The 18,924-nt window shown below is 40.1% G+C and overlaps 1 protein-coding gene across 12 annotated transcripts in view; it reads left to right on the top strand.

Annotated features, from left to right (window-relative positions):
- SNX14 (sorting nexin 14) overlaps positions 1-18,924 on the top strand; it is an 81,074-nt gene that overhangs the window by 10,312 nt on the left and 51,838 nt on the right. For 11 of the 12 annotated variants that reach the window (XM_021706819.1, XM_021706822.1, XM_021706817.1 and 8 more), the window contains 6 exons: positions 6,269-6,353; positions 14,593-14,749; positions 16,373-16,448; positions 17,493-17,537; positions 17,669-17,749; positions 17,845-17,959. In XM_021706819.1, the coding sequence (XP_021562494.1) occupies positions 6,269-6,353; positions 14,593-14,749; positions 16,373-16,448; positions 17,493-17,537; positions 17,669-17,749; positions 17,845-17,959 (559 nt within the window). The remainder of the gene's footprint in view (positions 1-6,268; positions 6,354-14,592; positions 14,750-16,372; positions 16,449-17,492; positions 17,538-17,668; positions 17,750-17,844; positions 17,960-18,924) is intronic. The other variant, XM_021706816.1, reaches the window with a different exon arrangement.

Raw genomic sequence — 18,924 nt, 5'->3', positions numbered from 1 at the left:
AATCCCGCGCCTTTGGGAGGCTGAGGTGAGTGGATGGCCTGAGCCCATGGGTTTGAGACCCGCCTGGGCAGTGAGACCTCATCTCAAAAAATCAGCAGGGCGTGGCAGCGCGCACCTGTAGTTCCGGCTACTTGGAAGGCTGAGGCGGAAGGATCACTGGAGCCCAGCAGGTTGAGGCTGTGGTGGCCAGGAGCGGCCACTGCGCTCCAGTCTGGGCGACAGAGTGAGACTCCAACTGAAAAATAAAATAAAATAAAATAAATTTGTAAGCCATATTTTGTATGGATTTGGATCTTTGCCTGTATATTTGTAGTACATTTGCTGTAGACATGCACCCTTGTCTCTTTGTCAGTTTAATAGTTTTGGATATGTTGACAATGAATTAATAGATAATATCACTTCCACTAGTAATGAAATAAAGACTAGTCTTGTTAAATGTTTCTTTACCTATTTGAAAAATGAGCGCTATACTTAAACACTGTAGAAAAGATGTGCAGAAAATGTGAACGAGCAGTTCACAAAAGAAAAATATAAAATGGCCAGTGAACACTTTTAAATATGCCGTCTCACTTCCAACACATATAATTTTTAAATGAGATATCATTCTCTTACCTATTAGATTGGGAAAGACAACCTAACCCTGTATTATACCCCACATCTTTCAAATAAAAATTTAAAAAAAAACTGACAATGGTGATGGTGTGGAAGTAGGCAAAGAAATGCGGATCCAGGTTGGTGGAGCTCGCGCGCCTGGGGCAGTTTAGAGGTCTGTATTAAGACTTAAAAATACCTGTACTCGCCAGTGTTGTGTTTTTTTTTTTTTTTGAGTCGGAGTCTCACTCGGTCGCCCAGACTGGAGCGCAGCGGCCGCTCCCGGCTGCCGCAGCCTCGACCCGCCGGGCTCCGGCGATCCTCCCGCCTCAGCCTTCCGAGCAGCCGGAACTACAGACATGCGCTACCGCGCCCGGCTGATTAATACTTATTTTCATAGGAAGATATTTATCCTGAATAGTCAAGTGGAAGAGGCTGGATGATAGGCACGATACTCTTTCACTTCGAAAACAAAGCTCAGATATTAAAGCCTGTTAATATGTATATGAAGGGCATATCTGTCCTTGTCACTGTTAACTCATTGAAGTGGTGGGATGACGCTGAAGTGTAGTTCTTTCCATGCTCTTCTTTATATTTGTTATTTTAGAAATATTTGTGTGAGCATTTATCATTTTTTAAAAAGCTGATAAAGAGTAATTACATTGTTTAGAAAAGATTCTGAGGTAATTATCACATAATAGATATTCAAGTAGAATAAAAGTTTAATAAGAAATATCAGGTTGGGTGAGTGGCTTATGCCTGTAATCCCAGCAGCTTGGGAGGCTGAGGTGGGAAAATCACTTGAGGCCAGGAATTCAAGACCAGCCTGGGCAACATAGCAAGACTTTGTCTCTCTCTCTCTTTTTTAAAAAATCTTATTTACTTTTTTTAGAAAGCAGGATTTATTGAGAGGACAGAGAAGCTCCCACAGTGGGAGGGGACCCCAAAGGGTTGCCCAAGACCTTGTTTCTTAAAAAAATAAAAATAAAAAACAGAAATATCAATTGGTTAATGATAAAACATTTAAATTACAATTTAGAATACGTCAAAATTAATTTATCAAAATTGATTTTAATTGCTGTATTACAGTGAATTAGTTAATATGCATTAATTGATAGAAGAATACTGTTTTGGACTTGGAGATGGATTAGTAGATTCTAAAATAATAGCACCTCATGGGGTTTTATATGTATATATGTATTTTGATAACAGCTTTATTGAGATATAAATTATATACCCTGCAATTTTCCCATTTAAAGTATATAGTTCAGCCAGGCACAGTGGCTCATGCTTGTAATCCTAGCACTTTGAGAGGCTGAGGCGGGAGGATCGCCTGAGCCCAGGAGTTTGAGAACGGCCTGAGCAATAGTGACATTGTCTCTACAAAAAAATTAAAGAGTTATCCAGGCCTGGTGGCATGTGCCTGCAGTCCCAGCTGCTTGGGAGACTGATGAGGGAGGATCCCTGCAACCCAAGATTTCAAGGCTTCAGTAAGCTGTGATCCTGCCACGACTCCAGTCTGGGTGACAGAGCGAGACCCTGACTTAAAATAATAATCATTAAAAAAGTGTAAAATTCAGTGGCTTTTTAGCATATTCACGGAGTTGTACAACCATCACCACAATCAATTTTAGAACATTTTCATCACCTGGAAAGAAAGCATACACCTTTTTTTTTTTTTGAGTTGGAGTCTCACTCTATTACCCAGACTGGAGTTCAGTGGCACATTCATGGCCGCTGCAGCCTCAACCTGCTGGGCTCAAGCTATCCTTCCATCTCAGCCTTCCAAACAGCTGGAACCATAGGAGCATGCCGCCACGCCCGGCTAATTTCTTGATTTATTGTGGAGATGAGGTCTGGCCAAGTCGCCTGGGCTGGGCTGGAGTCCCTGGCCTTGCCTCTGCCTCCCAAAGTGCTGGGATTACAGGCAGGAGCCATCCCACCTGGCATGAAAACGTGTGCCTTTTAGCCACAATCCCCGACCTTCCTATCCCCTCAGCGCTAACTAAGCACAGATCGACTTCCTGTCTATTGATTTGTCTATTTTTGGCAGCTTATATAAATGGAGTAATACAATATGTGGTCTTTTATGACTAGTTTCTTACACTTAGCATAATGTTCTCAAGATTCACCCACATCGTCGTGTTGTAGTATGTATCAGTACTTCGTCTTTTATGGCTGAGTAACAGTCCGTTGTATGGATATACCGCCATTTGTTTATCCATCCATCAGTGGATGGACATTTGGGTTGTTTCTACTTTTGTCTTTTGTGCACCTGTGAGCATTTGTGTACGAGTTTGTTGTTGTGGTTGTTGGATGTATTTTCATTTACCTTGGGTATATACATGGTGATGTAATTGCTAGATCAAATGATGATTCTGTGTTTAACACTTTGAGGAACTGCTGGACTGTTTTCCAAAGTGGCTGCATCATTTAAATTCATACCAACAGTGTATGGAGGCTCCAGTTTCTCCATATATATTTTTTTCTTCTCATTTTATCTATGTCACTATCCTGGAAGATAAATATCCATTATTATAATCCATCTTATAGAAAGTTAGTAATTATGCCAAAAGTTTTAGAGGTAGTTTATGGACAAAAGATTAGGCTTGGATCATCTTATTCTCCTACAATGTTCCGTCCTTGATACCATTGCCTGAATAATAAAAATTGGACGTTTGGTGATAATGAAAACAAATAATCAAAGGTTTACAATTTTTAAAAAAATCTAAGTTTAGTGACAAGCTCATTGTCTTACCACTTAAATTCTGACCTGAAGTCCCTTAAATGGAACTTACAAATGAAAATTTTCATGCGTATTCTCAGAAGACAAGATTTTATGAAATATTTGGAAACTAAAAAATCTTATTTGATAAATAGGAGAGTGATTTATAAAAAGTGGACAAAAGACAGGAACAGACACTTCTCAAAAGAAGACCTGTGAGCAGTCAACAGACACATGGAAAAATGCTCAGCCCCACTAATCATCAGAGAAAAGTAAATCAAAGCCGGGCTCGGCGGCTCAGCCCGTCCTCCTGCGCCTTCGGGAGGCTGAGGCGAGTGGACGGCCTGAGCCCGCGGGTTCGAGACCCGCCGGGGCAGCGAGACCTCATCTCTACAATAAATCAAAAAATCAGCTGGGCGTGGTAGCACATGCCTGTAATTCCGACTACTGGGAAGGCTGAGGCGGAAGGATCGCCGGAGCCCGGCAGGTCGAGGCTGCGGTGGCCGGGAGCGGCCACTGCACTCCAGTCTGGGCGGCAGAGTGAGACTCCAACTCAAAATAAATAAATAAATAAATAAGATAAAATAAAAAAGAAAGTAATATCACTGAATATCAAGTGTCCAAGGATAAATGAAAAGTAATGTTATTTTGCAAGGAGGCATAATACTAGCTAGAATATCCCCTCTTATTGACCATGTTTGATCTTTTGTTCTGGGTTTTATCAGCAAATTACTAAAATTTGGGGGTTTAGATTCCGTCATACTTAGAGACTTATCACCCTGGTATTTTGAACTCTTCCTTAATAAGGAATTTAAAGTGAATTGAAAAGTTAACACTTTTTTTTTTTTGAGTTGGAGTCTCACTCTATCGCCCAGCCTGGAGTGTAGTGGCATGTTCACAGCCACTGCAGCCTCGACCTGCTGGCCTCAGGCAATCCTTCTGCCTCGACCTTCTAAGTAGTTAGAACTATAGGCACGAGCCACCACTCTTGGCTTATTTTTTGATTTATTGTAGAGACAAAGTCTTGCCAAGTTGCCCAGGCTGGTCTCAACCCCCTGAGCTCAGGCAGTCCTCTTGCCTTGGCCTCCGAAAGTGCTGGGATTACAGACTTGAGCCACCATACCCAGCTCACTATTTTTTTATTTTTCATTTTTTTGAGTCGGAGTCTCACTCTGTCGCCCAGACTGGAGTGCAGTGGACGCTCCCAGCCACCGCAGCCTCGACCTGCTGGGCTCCAGCGATCCTTCTGCCTCAGCCTTCCAAGTAGCTGGAACTACAGGTGTGCGCTACCACATCCGGCTAATTTTTTTATTTATTGTAGAGATGAGGTCTCGCCAAGTTGCCCAGGCGGGTCTCGAACCCACGGGCTCAGGCAGTCCACTCACCTCACCCTCCCAAAGCGCTGAGCCACCGAGCCCGGCTTTATTTTTATTTTTTAAATTTATTTTTTTTGAGTTGGGGTCTCACTCTGTCACCCAGACTGGAGTGCAGTGGCCGCTCCCGGCCACCGCAGCCACGACCTGCTGGGCTCCGGCGATCCTTCTGTTTCAGCCTTCCGAGTAGCCGGAATTACAGGTGCGCGCTACCACGCCCAGCTAATTTTTTGATTTTATTGTAGCGATGAGGTCTCGCCTCCCCAGGTGGGTCTTGAACCCACAGTCTCAGGCAATCCACTCACCTCAGCCTCCCAAAGGCGCGGGATTACAGGCTGAGCCACCGAGCCCGGCTATTTTTATTTTATTAAAGAGACAAAGCCTGTCTCTATTGCCTAGTCTGGAGTGCAGTGACATGATCATTGCTCACTGGAGCCTTGATCTGAACTCACCTGATCCTCCTGAGTAGCTAGGACAACAGGTGTGCATCACCACATCTGGTTAATTTTTCAATTTTTTGTAGAGGCAGGGTTTTACCATGTTGCCCAGTCTGGTCTTGAACTCCTGCGCTCAAGCATTCCTCCCACATTAGCCTCCCAAAGTGCTGGAATTACAAGCATAAGCCATGGTACCCAGCGAAAAGTTAGCACTATTGTGATGGAATTCTCTCATGCCCTTAATAAAGGGAAGATATAATGTGTTAAGTATTGTGGTAGAGATAAGGCTGTTGTCGTTTAATAAATATGCTTTTTGATAATTTATTATATTTGTGATTTTTTTCTTTTCCTCTTTTCTGTGTATGCATATATTTAACCCTTCCTCACTAACCTACCATGGTCTCTGCAGCTTCCAGCTTAGTTTGAAAAATGTTTGTGGCCGGGCCTGATGACTCACACCTGTAATCCCAGCACTTTGGGAGGCTGAGGTGAGAGGATTGCCTGAGCCCATGAGTGTGAGACCAACCTAGGTAACATGGTGAGACCTCATCTTTACAATAAAGTAAAAAAAATTAGCTGAGCATGGTGGCGCATGCCTGTAATTCCAGCTACTTGGAAGGCTGCGGTGGTCGTGAGCAGCGTGCCACTGCACTCCAACCTGAGCGACAGAGTGAGACTGACTCAAAAAAAAGAAAAGGAAAATGTCTGTGGGGAATGATGGAACTTAATTTTATTCTAAAGTAGGATGCGTGCATATCTTAAAACCAAGATTTATCTTGTAAGCTGATTTAAAAAGTTCATTTTCAAGTAGCTTCATAGTCAATACAGTTTCACTGGTTGAAAGGGGTGATAAGTTAAGACAACACAAAAAGAAACCAGTAATAATTATTTTATGGGAAAAATTTAATATTTAAGGTATGTATGTTAAGATACATTTTCAATACTGTGGTAAAAAAGTAAAGTCTAATGTTATAGTTAGTATGATCCAGGAATATAAGGTGTTTTAAGTTATATTTTTAACAGATTCTTAATAATACCTTTAATTTTTAAGATATGCTCTGGTATTCTAATTGTAGTATACCTGCCATTGAACATAGTGAAAATTATTTTAAATATGTTATTTTAATGTTGAATTTTTCTAGGTGGATATTCCATCTATCATAACCAAGAAACTATTAAAAGCAGCAATGAAGCATATCGAAGTGATAGTTAAAGCAAGACAGAAAGGTACAGTTTTCTACTACAGTTTGAGTGATTTTATGTTTATATACCAAGTTTCACCTGAAATATCGGATGCTGTGAGAGTATTTGAAAGTAAAATCCCTTTCACTTTAGTAGTTTGTTAATAGTAGTTTGTAAGTGTGAAAGCTCAAGAATCTTTGAAAATTAAAATACAGTTATACTTTTAGATACTTTCAGATGTATTACTGTTGACTTTCTTATCTTTGTTTGAATGATAGTTTACTTCTCTGAGGGATCTTTCACATCCCGTCCCTTTTCTTCTTAATGATTTCAGTAGTTTTGACCCATTCAAGCCCATCCTGTATACTGCTACCATGTTGATTTCACAGTATCACATTTCTCATGTTATCTCTCTATAAAAAAAATATAGTGACTCTGCCATGTCATCTAAACTGTATGTTACTGTCCTTGTTACTGTCATGGTTTACACATAGCATATATGTTCAGTAAATGTCTCATTCATTCTCTCTCTCTCTCTCTCTCTCTCTCTCTCTCTCTCTCTCTCTCTCTCTCTCTCTCTCTCTCTCGTCAGCATAATCACAGCTCGCCACAGCTTCCACCCCCTGGGCTCAGGTGCTCTTTAGGCCTCCCTAGTAGCCGGGACCACAGGCATGTGCCACCATGTTCAGCTGATTTTTGAGTAGAGATGAGATCTCACTCTGTTGCCTAGGCTGGTCTCAAAACACAGCAATCTTTCTGCCTTGGCCTCCCAAAGTGCTGGGATTACAGGCTTGAGCCACTGTGCCCAAAATAATGTTTTGTGATTGAATGCGTGAAATTTTTGGGGGGACTTTTCTTGCTCTAAGGTCAAGACAAAATGTCTCTTTTTTTAAAAAAATTACTTCTATGCTCTACTTCAGCGGTTCCCCAACCTTATTGGTAGCAGGGACCGCTTTCATGGAAGACAATTCTTCCACAGACGGGGCGAATGGTTTCTGGATGATTCAAGGCATAATGTTTATTGTGTGCTTTATTTCTATTATTATTGCATTGTCATGTGTAATTAATTATTATACAACTCACCATAACAATAACAACAACAAAAAGAAGCACTGATGGAAGTGGTCAATAGAATAATGGGTGGGCCATGCACACACTAAAATAAATGTCAGATTCTGACTTAAAGCCTGTCACCAGATACAGCTGTACAATTGAAGTATATCAACTCACTTGTCACCCACTAGTGGGGTTTTATTATGAGTCTGTAAGTAAGCAATTGATATATTATGGTCTCTGTGTAGTCAAACCTCACTGCTAATGTTAATCTGTATTTGCAGCCACTTCCCAGCACTAGCATCGCTGCCTCAGTGCTACCTCAGATCAGCAGGCATTAGATTCTCATAAGGAGCATGCAACCTAGATCCCTGCATGTGCAGTTCGCAACAGGGTTCGTAGAGACGAGGTCTCGCTAAGTTACCTGGGCTTGTTTCGAACCTGTGGGCTCAGGCAGTCCACTCACCTCGGCCTCCCAAAGTGCTGGGATTATAGACAAGCCACCAAGCCGGCCTAATTGTATGTTTTAAATTATTCTGTGTTCATCTTATAATAAGTAAAAAAATAGTTTTAAAAAAGGAGTGGGTTGGGCGTGGTAGCTCATGCCTATAATCCCAGCACTTGGGAGGCGGAGGTGAGATGATTGCCTCAGCCCGTGGATTCAATACCAGCCTGTGCAACATGGCAAGACCTCGGCTCTACAATAAATCAAAAAATTAGCCAGGTGTGATGGCACATGCCTGTGGTTTCAGCTACTTCGAAGACTGAGGCAGAAGGATCACCTGAGCCCAGCAGGGGAGGCTGTGGTGGCCATGAGAGTGCCACTGCACTCCAGCCTGGGTGATAGAGTGAGACTCTGAATAGGAGAAGGGAAAAAAAAGGAATGAGTGTGGAAGAGTTGGAGTACATATACCTTAATTGTTAAGTTAAAAAGTTTGACTTTGAAATTATCCTTATTGTCCTGTCACTGGCAAAAACCCACTAGAGTGTAGTATCTTTGTTGTAGTCATTTTGTAAAGGCTACTTTTTTGTCAGAAGAAAATACAGGGAAGAAAATTTTTTTAATCAGAGGTTTGAGTTTTTAGAACATTTTTAAGTTTTCAGAAAAATTGAGCAGAAAATATAGTGAGTTCTTATATACTCCTCTTTTTTCTTAATATTGACACTTGCATTATTTGGTAGGTTATAATTGATGTACCAGTTTTGATACATTGTTATTAACTCAAGTCTATAGTTTACATTGGGTTTTACTCTTTATATTGTACATTCTGTGGATTTTGACAAATGTATAATTATATATTCACCTTTATAGTAGCATACTGAATAGTTGCATTGCCCTAAACATCCCCTGTGGTTTGCCTGTTCATCCCTTCTTCCTCTAAGAACCCCTGACAACCACTGATCTTTGACTGTCTCTACGGTTTTGACTTTTTCAGAATGTTATATAGTTGGAATCATACAGTATGTTTCAGACTGGCTTCTTTTACTTGACAGTATGCATTTAAGGCTCCTCCTTTTTTTTAATGGCTTAATAACTCATTTTTATTACTCAGTTATATTTAATTGTATAGATGTATCACACTTTATCTATTTACCTATTAAAGGTCACATCTTGGTTTCTTCCAGTTTTTGGCAATTATAAATAAAGCTGCTATAAACATTTGTAAGTTTATGTGCAGGAAAAGTTTTTTTTTTCCTAATAATCAATATTTTTTATTTTGATATTGTGGGGTACAGTTAAGGGTTAGGTATACAAATATGCTTCGTTCAGGCACCCTTGTTGATAAGAGGTGTCTCCCCATCCCAGACAGATATTGACTACCGTTAATCCCATCTCCCTTCCCCTCCCCCCCATAGTTTCCCACCACTGTCAGTCCTTTTCTTATAGTATTACGTTGGATGTTCAGGATTCACTATATGAGTGAGGGGAAAAGTAATTTTAATAGAGTTGTTTTGTTTTTGTTTTTTTGAATTGGAGTCTCACTCAGTAGCCCAGACTGGAGTGCAGTGGCCGCTCCTGGCCACCGCAGCCTCGACCTGCTGGGCTCCAGTGATCCTTCCACCTAGCCTTCCGAGTAGCCGGAATTACAGGCATGCGCTACCATGCCTGGCTGATTTTTTTTATTTATTGTAGAGATGAGGTCTTGCCAACTTGCCCAGGCGGATCTTGAACCTGCGGGCTCAGGCAGTCCACGCGCCTCAGCCTCTCAAAGCGCGGGATTACAGGCTGAACCACTGAGCCTGGCTTTTAATAGAGTTTTAATTTTGTTCTAAAGGCAACAAAAGAGGCCAGAAACTCTAGTCTGTGAGTTAATAGCATCATATTTTTATTTTTAGTTGAATTGATCTTCAGTAAGTTTCTTAAATTATTTTGTCTCTATGAGAATGATGTTACATGTAAAACAGCCTAGTTTGACTGAAATTTATTGTTGAATCTTTGCAAGAGAGGGATTACTAATTTGCTACTGTTCATGTAAAAAAAAATCCTCAATTATAAAGTTACCATAAAATGCTAGATTGGATTCACTAATATTGTAATTAATGAAATTCACAGAAGTGAAAGGCCAGAGAACTAGGAGAGTTCTCCTTGTATCCTAAGATTCCATTGTTTTAAATATCATGAGTTAGGTAGACTTGTATGAATTTGTTTTCTAAATCATTTGGCCCCACAGTTGAGCATAATTCAGGAAATAAAGGTTCATCTCTTCATCCAATGTTCATCCAATGTTCTTGATGCTCTTTGCTTAATCTGCCTCTTGAGAATAGGCATTATGTAGAAGTTGTCTATGGGACTATATCCATGGTTCTTAGAAATGTTGAACACAGTGTAAACATTGGCTTAACTTACATTTAGCGATGATTGTGCAGAAGGGCCTTATTTTAGTCTTTCAGCCTGAAGATATCTCTTTGTCATAGAGTCTGAGGGCCTTTCCTTGTGTGTCTGAAAACTGCCAACTGACAGGGCATTGGATATATTGGTGATTAGTGGGGATTAATCTATGCTTTGTCTCTGGCATCTCTGTTTTGCTTTTAATCTTAGTCATAGCGTTCCTCCCCTTTAATGTTTTGCCTGATTCATTTTTTTTTATCACCTAGACTAAAAAATTCCTTGTAGCTGAGAGATGCTGAGTAGATTCCAGTCTAGTGGTTTAATTTACGTATTATATATGAATGCTTAATGATACCAAATATTATAATCACTTAGATACAGAGGGTGCCAAAATATGTATACACATTAAGAAAGGGAAAAAAGGTATTAAAATTGTAATACTCAATATATGCCAGTAACAAAATTAATACAAGTTGTGTTTGACTTTTGCAATTACAAGAGTTGCTCAAAGTGATTGCCATCAGCATCCAGCCACTTCTCATTATGACAAACATCTCTTAAAATGTATGTACATTTTTTTTGGCACCTCGGTATATTATATATAATATGACTTTTCAGTATTAATAACTATTTATTGATGTAGAGTTTGAGGCTTAAAGTAATTGTATCGTTTGTTCAAAATCATATCAGTAAATGGGCAGAGTAGTTAGTACAGCTTAGTCTTTTGATTTTAAATCTTCTAAATCTGATTTTAAATGCTCGCGATATAAATTTCTAAAAGGCCCATGCCCCAATTTTATGGGGGGGAAATGCTTGGCAAATAATTTAAAATGCACTTCTTATAAAAATCCAGGTTCCTTGCCAATTGTGCTTTAGTACCATAGGTAGCTTTCATGTGCTTTCTTAGTAAGGTTACTAAACCAGACTTGGGTCCACTGGCCTGGTGTGTTGAAAAAGCCAGATACTGACACTGGGATTTGCAGTGAGAGAAAGTGAAGCATTTGTTGCATGGCACCAAGCAAGACCTGGAACTCCCTGATGGCTTGTAAGCAAGGCTTTTTTTTTTTTTGAGTCAGAGTCTCACTCCATTTCCCAGGCTGGGGTGCAGTGGTATCTCACGGCCACCACAGTCTCATCCTGCTGGACTCGGTGATCCTTCTGCTTCAGCCTTTCATGTAGCTGGGACTACAGGCACGTGCCACCATGCCCGGCTAATTTTTTTGATTTATTGTAGAGACAAGGTCTTGCCATGTTGCCCAGGCTGGTCTTGAACCCGTGGTCTCAGGCAGTTCTAATCTCAGTCTCCCAAAGTACTGGATTACAGGCGTGAATCCCTGCAATCAGCTGAGGGTTTTTTAAAGCAGGGGTGCATTTCAGGAAAGCAGAAGTTACAGGAAGAATTGTTAAGTCAATACATGGGGGTTATATGTTGGTTTGGCCTAGAAAGATGGGATATTTTGAAGTGGAGGCTTAAAAGTCATAGTTGTTTTCAGAAATTCTTTGATTTGCAGTTGGTTAAGGAAGCAAGGCTTTTTTAAAGTTTGGTGTCAGCATAAAGTAATGTTAAAGTTTGGCTTATAGGGTGACTCAGGCTCCCCAGGAAGAAATTTTTTTTTGAAGTTAGAGTCTCACTCTGGCGCCCAGGCTGGAGTGCAGTGGCACACTCACGACTACCCCGGCTGGAGCTATAAGCGTGCGCTACAACACCCAGCTAATTTTTGATTTATTGTAGAGACGAGGTCTCGCCAAGTTGCCCGGGCTGGTCTCGAACCCACAGGCTCAGGCAGTCTGCCCCCCTCGGCCTTCCAAAGTGCTAGGATTACAGGCTGAGCTACCGAGCCTGGCCAGGAAGAATTTTAGAATAAAAAAATCTGTCTGAATTCAGGCCTCAGCTCCTCCATGTCAGAGGTCTGTGTGATAGTAGTTGGCATTTTCTATGTGGTGGAGGTCTGGGTTTCTGAAAAACAACTCAAGAGCTTATGTCAAGATATTTTTTTACTTGGGTGGCGATTGTTGTTTAAGTTACTTACTTGTGTATTTTGAGCCAGAGTCTTTCTCTGTCACCTAGGCTGGAGTGCAGTGGGGCATCGTGGCTCACCACAACATCCAGCTCCTGGGCTCAAGCAATCTTTCTGCCTCAGCCTCCCTAGTGGCTAGGACTACAGGCGTGTGCCACCCCACTAGCTAATTTTTAAATTTTTTGTAGAATTGAGGTCTTGGTATGTTGCCCAGGCTAGTGTTATTTTCTTGTTTCGCAGGTTACTCATTCACTTTTCTAATTGTTGGTGCAGGGCTAGCTAGATACCTGGAATTTCCCTTGCAAGTAGTCAAAAATTTGTCTTTATTTTACACGCTTGAGGGGGACTGGTGGGCCTGCAGGCCGCTAAGAGGAGTCCCTGCTCCATCTCAGTGCACACACTGTTAGAATGCATGTATTAGCCAGGTGCAGTGGCTCACGCCTGTAATCCCAGCACTTTGGGAGGCGGAGGTGAGAGGATTGCCTGAGTTCAGGGGTTCAAGACGAGCCTTGGCAACATGGTGAGACCTCGTCACCACAGTAAATCAAAAAATTAGCGGGGCTTGGTGGCGCATGCCTGCAGTTCTAGCTACTTGGAAGGCTGAGACAGAAGGATCGTCTGAGCCCATCAGGTTGAGGCTGTGGTGGCCATGAGTGTGCCACTGCCACCAGCCTGGGTAACAGAATGAGACTCTGACTCAAAAAAAAAAAAAGAGTGCATATATTGACTTATTTTTTGTGAACATACTTTCATTTTCTTTCATTAAAAATAGAAGGATATAGTTATAAAATAAATGCCATTGAATTAGGGTTAAATTTTCTACACAGACTCCATGATTTTAAAACTGCACTTAAGGGGAAAACATGACTTGTCCTTTCAGTTTAAGTCTTTTGAGATTTAAAAAAGGAGAAAATTTTCATGTTTTAAAATATTAGTTTAAGCCAGGCTCGGTGGCTCATCCTGTAATCCCGCGCCTTTGGGAGGCTGAGGTGAGTGGGTTGCCTGAGCCCGTGGGTTTGAGACCCGCCTGGGCAACTTGACGAGACCTCATCTCTACAATCAATCAAAAAATCAGCCGGGCGTGGTAGCGCAAGCCTGTAATTCCGGCTCCTCGGAAGGCTGAGGCGGGAGGATCGCCGGAGCCCGGCAGGTCGAGGCTGCGGTGGCCGGGAGTGGCCGCTGCACTCCAGTCTGGGCGACGGAGTGAGACTCCAACTTTTTTTTAAAGGCCAGGCACTAAACTAATATATTAGTTTAGTGCCTGGCCTTTAAAAAAAAACTTTCCGTTAATACAACTTTTATAATCAGTTAATATTTATTAAGAAATTTATCTGTTCATGGACTTCTACCTGATACAGTTTTATACTTCTCGTGCCCTGGGCTCTGGACGGAGGGTCCAGAGCTTTCTATTGTGAACAAACGTTCTCTGAAAAGAAATTTTGGAGGAAATTTATTCCAGTGAGCTGTTTCTAAACAAGGGAGATGCAGCCTTCAGTAAAGCAAAGGCTTTGTGCCACAGAGCAAAGAGGGGTTTTGGATTTTATAGAGGAAAGTTCCCAGTTAGGTCTGTTCATGCAAATAAAAGGTTGAAACATACTTAGTTCTGATTGGTCGGTGCAGCTGAGTCCTGATTGGTTGATATGGTTGAGTCGTGATTGGATGTTGATAAGCTCTGATTGGTTCGTTTCCCAAACCCGAAGTCTCTGTTAGATATTTTTCCAAAGAGCTGGTTGGGGAGAGAGCGTCTAGCCAGTTTTTCTTGGCTCCAAAAACAGGAACTGACTTGGTTTGATTGTGGAAAGAGAGGTCCTGTGATAGTTTTACAACAACTTTCTGAAAACACAGTGGTGACCACTTCCTCCTCCACCCGTGGCTGCCTGTTCTGTTTTAAATTTGAGTTCTTCAGCCACGGGAAGTTCATTTTGTCTGTCTGCAGGGGGAATACTTTAACAGTATAATTGCTTTAAAAGGTTACCTGGGTGAAACTGATGTGAAAACAGGTGCAATTAAGGAATTTGGAGTAGGATTTTTTTTGTTGTTTTGTGTGTGTGTGTAAGTTGAACAAAATATAATATTTTGTAACAAAATTCTTACATGTGCTTGTTTTTTTGTTTTAAAAAAATCATTTGCTGTTATTTTATTTAAGTTATAAAATATAGAAACATGAGTTTAAATTCTTGTTTGAAAAGGATTCATTTGCCAATTTATTGCAAAATAAACAAACTTCTAGCACAGAAAAATTTCCCTGTAGCATACATATTGGAAAAGAGAGTTGGAAAGGAATGACTAGGTTAGATACTTTTCTATTTGTTAGTGGAAATGACTCAAGTTATTTAATGTTGCCTAATTTGTTTCAATATTTATTTTTACTCTCCGTTTATAGTAAAAAATACAGAGTTTTTACAGCAAGCTGCTTTAGAAGAATATGGTCCAGAGCTTCATGTTGCTTTGAGAAGTCGGAGAGATGAATTACACTATTTAAGGAAACTTACTGAACTACTTTTTCCTTATATTTTGCCTCCTAAAGCAACAGACTGCAGGTATAAATAGATAAGAAAATACTGTAGTATTTGTATATCATGCCTTAGTATATTGCTGTTCTTGATTATAATAAGAGTACACTAAAACTTGAAGTTAGCCTATGCAGTTAATAGTTTTTCATTTAAAAAAATTTTTTTCAGGTTTAACATGCCAATTTAGAAATATCTGTAGTGTGTTGTGTTACCCAGACTGGAAGGGAGTACAGTGGCACTATCACAGCTCACCACAACCTTGAATTCCTGGGCTTAGGCGATCCTGCTTCCTCAGCTTCCCAGTAACTGGGCCTACAGGCACGCACCACCACACCTGGCTGACTTTTAAATTTTTTTGTAGAGAGGAGGTCTCACTATGTTACCTAGGCTGGTCTCGAACTTCTGGGCTCAAGCGATCCTGCCTCAGCCTCCCAAAGTGCTGGGATTACAGGTGTGAGCACGGTGCCTGGCCAGAATAATTTCTTAAAAATTGTTCTTGGACATCAAAGATAAATAGGTATTTTAAAAATGAGATCATTATATTTTATTTCCTTGGTGTTCCTTTTTATAGACATGCACATTATAACTCTTTTTCTTTTTTTTTTTTTTTTTTTTTGAGTTGGAGTCTCACTCTGTTGCCCAGACTGGAGTGCAGCGGCCGCTCCCGGCCACCGCAGCCTCGTCCTGCTGGGCTCCGGCGATCCTTCCGCCTCAGCCTTCCGAGCAGCCGGAATTACAGGCACGCACTACCACGCCCGGCTAATTTTTTTATTTATTGTAGAGATGAGATCTTGCCTGCCCAGGCGGGTCTCGAACCCGCGGGCTCAGGCCATCCACTCACCTCAGCCTCCCAAAGGCACGGGATTACAGGCTGAGCCCCCGAGCCTGGCTCATTATAACTCTTATAGGCAGAAACACTTTGAACAAACTTTATAGACAAGCTTGAATTTCAAGATATCCAACTGGGAAGAAGAATTAGATCATCTTGCATATTTTCCCTTTTTCTGGCCAGAGCATATTTACATTATTGCATAAGTTACCTTATTGCTCTTACCCTAATGGTCCTTAGAAGAGAAACCAGGACTTATTTTTAAATTAATGATATTTAGGGTGATGCACTCTATTTTTGTTTTAACTTTATTTTATTATAGAGATGTGGAGTAAGGTAGTGTACTTTATATATTATTTTATTTTCTTTAACATTTTTATTTTGTTTTAAAAATATTTAAATATTTTAATCAAAATATTTTTTTCTAGAGTTTATACTACTAATTTAAATATTATACTTATAGGATAGTTATATTTAAACATATTAGTCTCAAAACATTAATTGAAATATTTATTATACTTTTTAAATATTCTTGGGTAGGAAGTATTTTCCAATGTCTCCCAAGTCCTTGTTGTTCTGTGTAGTATTCTCTTTTAGCTAAGTAAGGACTCCAAGTTTTTACTAGTCAATGTGTGGTCTGTAAACCAGTTGCATGAATGTTACCTGGGAGCTTATTAGACATGCAGAATCTTAGGGTCCATCCTAGACCTACTGAATTACAGTCTGCATTTTAATAAGATCCTTAGGTAATTTATATACACTTGAAAATTAAGAACTAATGTAAATCACTAAATGTATGCAATTACTATTTCTTTTTCCAGATCTCTGACCTTACTTATAAGAGAGATCCTGTCTGGTTCTGTGTTCCTTCCTTCTTTGGACTTCCTAGCAGATCCAGTAAGATTTAAATATATATATTAAGCATTTTTATGTGTGCAGTTCAGTGGTATTAAATATATTTATATTATTGTGTAACCGTCACCACTACCCATTTCCGGAACTCTTCCTTTTACAGAACTGAAACTCTGTACCCATTACCCTGTAACTACTCGTTCCTTTCCTTCTCCAGCCCCTGGCAACCACCATTCCGCTTTCTGTCTTCATGAATTCGACTACTCTGGGCACCTCATAAAAGTGGAAACACACAGTATTTCTCTTTTTGTGACTGTCTGATTTCATTTACTGTAATGTCTTTAGGGTTCATTTGTGTTGTAGCATATGTCAGACTTTTCTTCCTTTTCAAGGCTGAGTAATATTCCATTTTGTGTGTGTGTGTGTGTGTGTGTGTGTGTGTGTGTGTGTGTATACACACCACATTTTGCTTATCTGTTCATTTATTTTTGGTGGACACTTAGGGTGTTTCTACCTTTGATCTAGTAAGATTTTGAAGAAACAGGAATAATTTTATAAATATTTTAAATGTCAGAATCTAAACAGCTTTCATTTGCTCATTTTCACAAAGGTTAAGAACCTGCATTGTAGATTTTTTAAAAGTCTCTCTGTAATACATAAGTTCAGATGCTTTGCCACTGTTCCATTTGTTGCTTTGTTTTGGTAGAAATTATCATAATATAAAAGTTACAGAAGCCGGGCTCGGTGGCTCAGCCTGTAATCCCAAGCCTTTGGGAGGCTGAGGTGAGTGGATTGCCTGAGCCCGCGGGTTCGAGACCCGCCTGGGCAGCGAGACCTCATCTCTACAATAAATCAAAAAATCAGCTGGGCATGGTAGCACATGCCTGTAATTCTGGCTACTTGGAAGGCTGAGGCAGAAGGATCGCCGGAGCCCAGTATGTCAAGGCTGCGGTGGCCGGGAGTGGCCACTGCACTCCAGTCAGGGTGACAGAGCGAGACTCCAACTCAAAAAAAAAAAAAAAGTTACAGAATTCTGGGAAGAATACAGTTTTGGAATTATTTTGACCCAAGTTTCTTGTTTTCCATTAGGATACTGTGAATCATTTGCTTATCATCTTCATTGATGACAGTCCAGTAAGTATTGAAAATACTAGGAACTTACTGAACATATAAGAACATATTGAACACTTCAGATTGTGTTGAATTTTGATTCTGTATATCAAATCAAGTAGGAATTTTACTGAATTAATTCTCTTTCTTCAAAGCCTGAAAAAGCAACTGAACCGGCTTCTCCTTTGGTTCCATTCTTGCAGAAATTTGCAGAACCTAGAAATAAAAAGCCGTCTGTAAGTCTTTTCGGCAGTAATGTATTTTTTATACCAACGATTCTGGAACACATTTATACAGCTTAAACTTACTTTTTCTCCTATTTTGTGTCAAGGTGCTGAAGTTAGAATTGAAGCAAATCAGAGAGCAACAAGATCTTTTATTTCGTTTTATGAACTTTCTGAAACAAGAAGGAGCGGTGCATGTGTTGCAGTTTTGTCTGACTGTGGGTGAGGCTTACTTGTGTATTTTACAAGAGTAACTTTCAAAATTTTTGATGTATTTGGATGTTTAAATCAGGTCATGATGTCTCTCATGGTTCTAAATGTCATTCACTAGATATTCTAAGAGCACCTCTGAGTTTTTCTCAAGTGCCCACTCCTTTCCAGACTGGGGCATAATCTATCACCGTATAGATGGAGATCCAGTTTTTCCAGTACCTATTTTTTAAGAGACATTTTTTTCCCATCTTGAATTACTTTGGCATCTCTGTCAAATCATTTGACCATATATGTGTGGGTCTGTTTGTAAATTCTGTTCTTTTCCATTGATGCATGTGCCTGCTCTTTTGCATAGTTTCAATTAGTTTGCTCTATATTAAGTCATGAAATTTGGTAGTCTAAGACTATCTCCTTTGTTCTTTTTCAAGATTGTTTTGGCTATTCTAGCTTCTTTGCATTTTCATATAAGTTTTGGGACTAGATTGCCAGTTTACGCACACATACACTCACAATCTACTTGGATTTTTATTTGTGATTGCCTCGTTATGGGTCAATTTGGAAGCAATAACATCTGAATAGTATTTAGTATTTAGGCTTCCAGTGCATGAACATGGTTATATGTATATTTTCATTTATTTCAGTCTTATTTAACTTCTCTTAACAGTGCCTTCTAGTTTTCAGTGTAGTTCCTTCTGTTTTTGGATATGTTACATATGATGTTTAAAATATGTTTTCAGATACTTTGCTGCTAATATACAGAAATTGAGTTGGCGTTTTGTGTACTGACTTTGTATCCTGCTATATTGCTGAATTTATTAGTTCTAGTAGTTTCCTTGTAGATTTCCTTAGGATATTCTATATATACACAATCATGTTATCTGCAAATACACAGTTTTCCTCTTTTTTTTTTTTTGAGTGGGAGTCTCACTCTCTTGCCCAGACTGGATTGCAGTGGCACGCTCCTGGCCACCGCA

Source organism: Carlito syrichta, unplaced genomic scaffold (assembly GCF_000164805.1).
Source record: "Carlito syrichta isolate Samal-C Ts95f unplaced genomic scaffold, Tarsius_syrichta-2.0.1 Scaffold316036, whole genome shotgun sequence".
Classification (NCBI taxonomy): domain Eukaryota; kingdom Metazoa; phylum Chordata; class Mammalia; order Primates; family Tarsiidae; genus Carlito; species Carlito syrichta.
The sequence above is the reverse complement of the archived record's forward strand: the minus strand, read 5'-3'. Positions and strand labels throughout refer to the sequence as shown.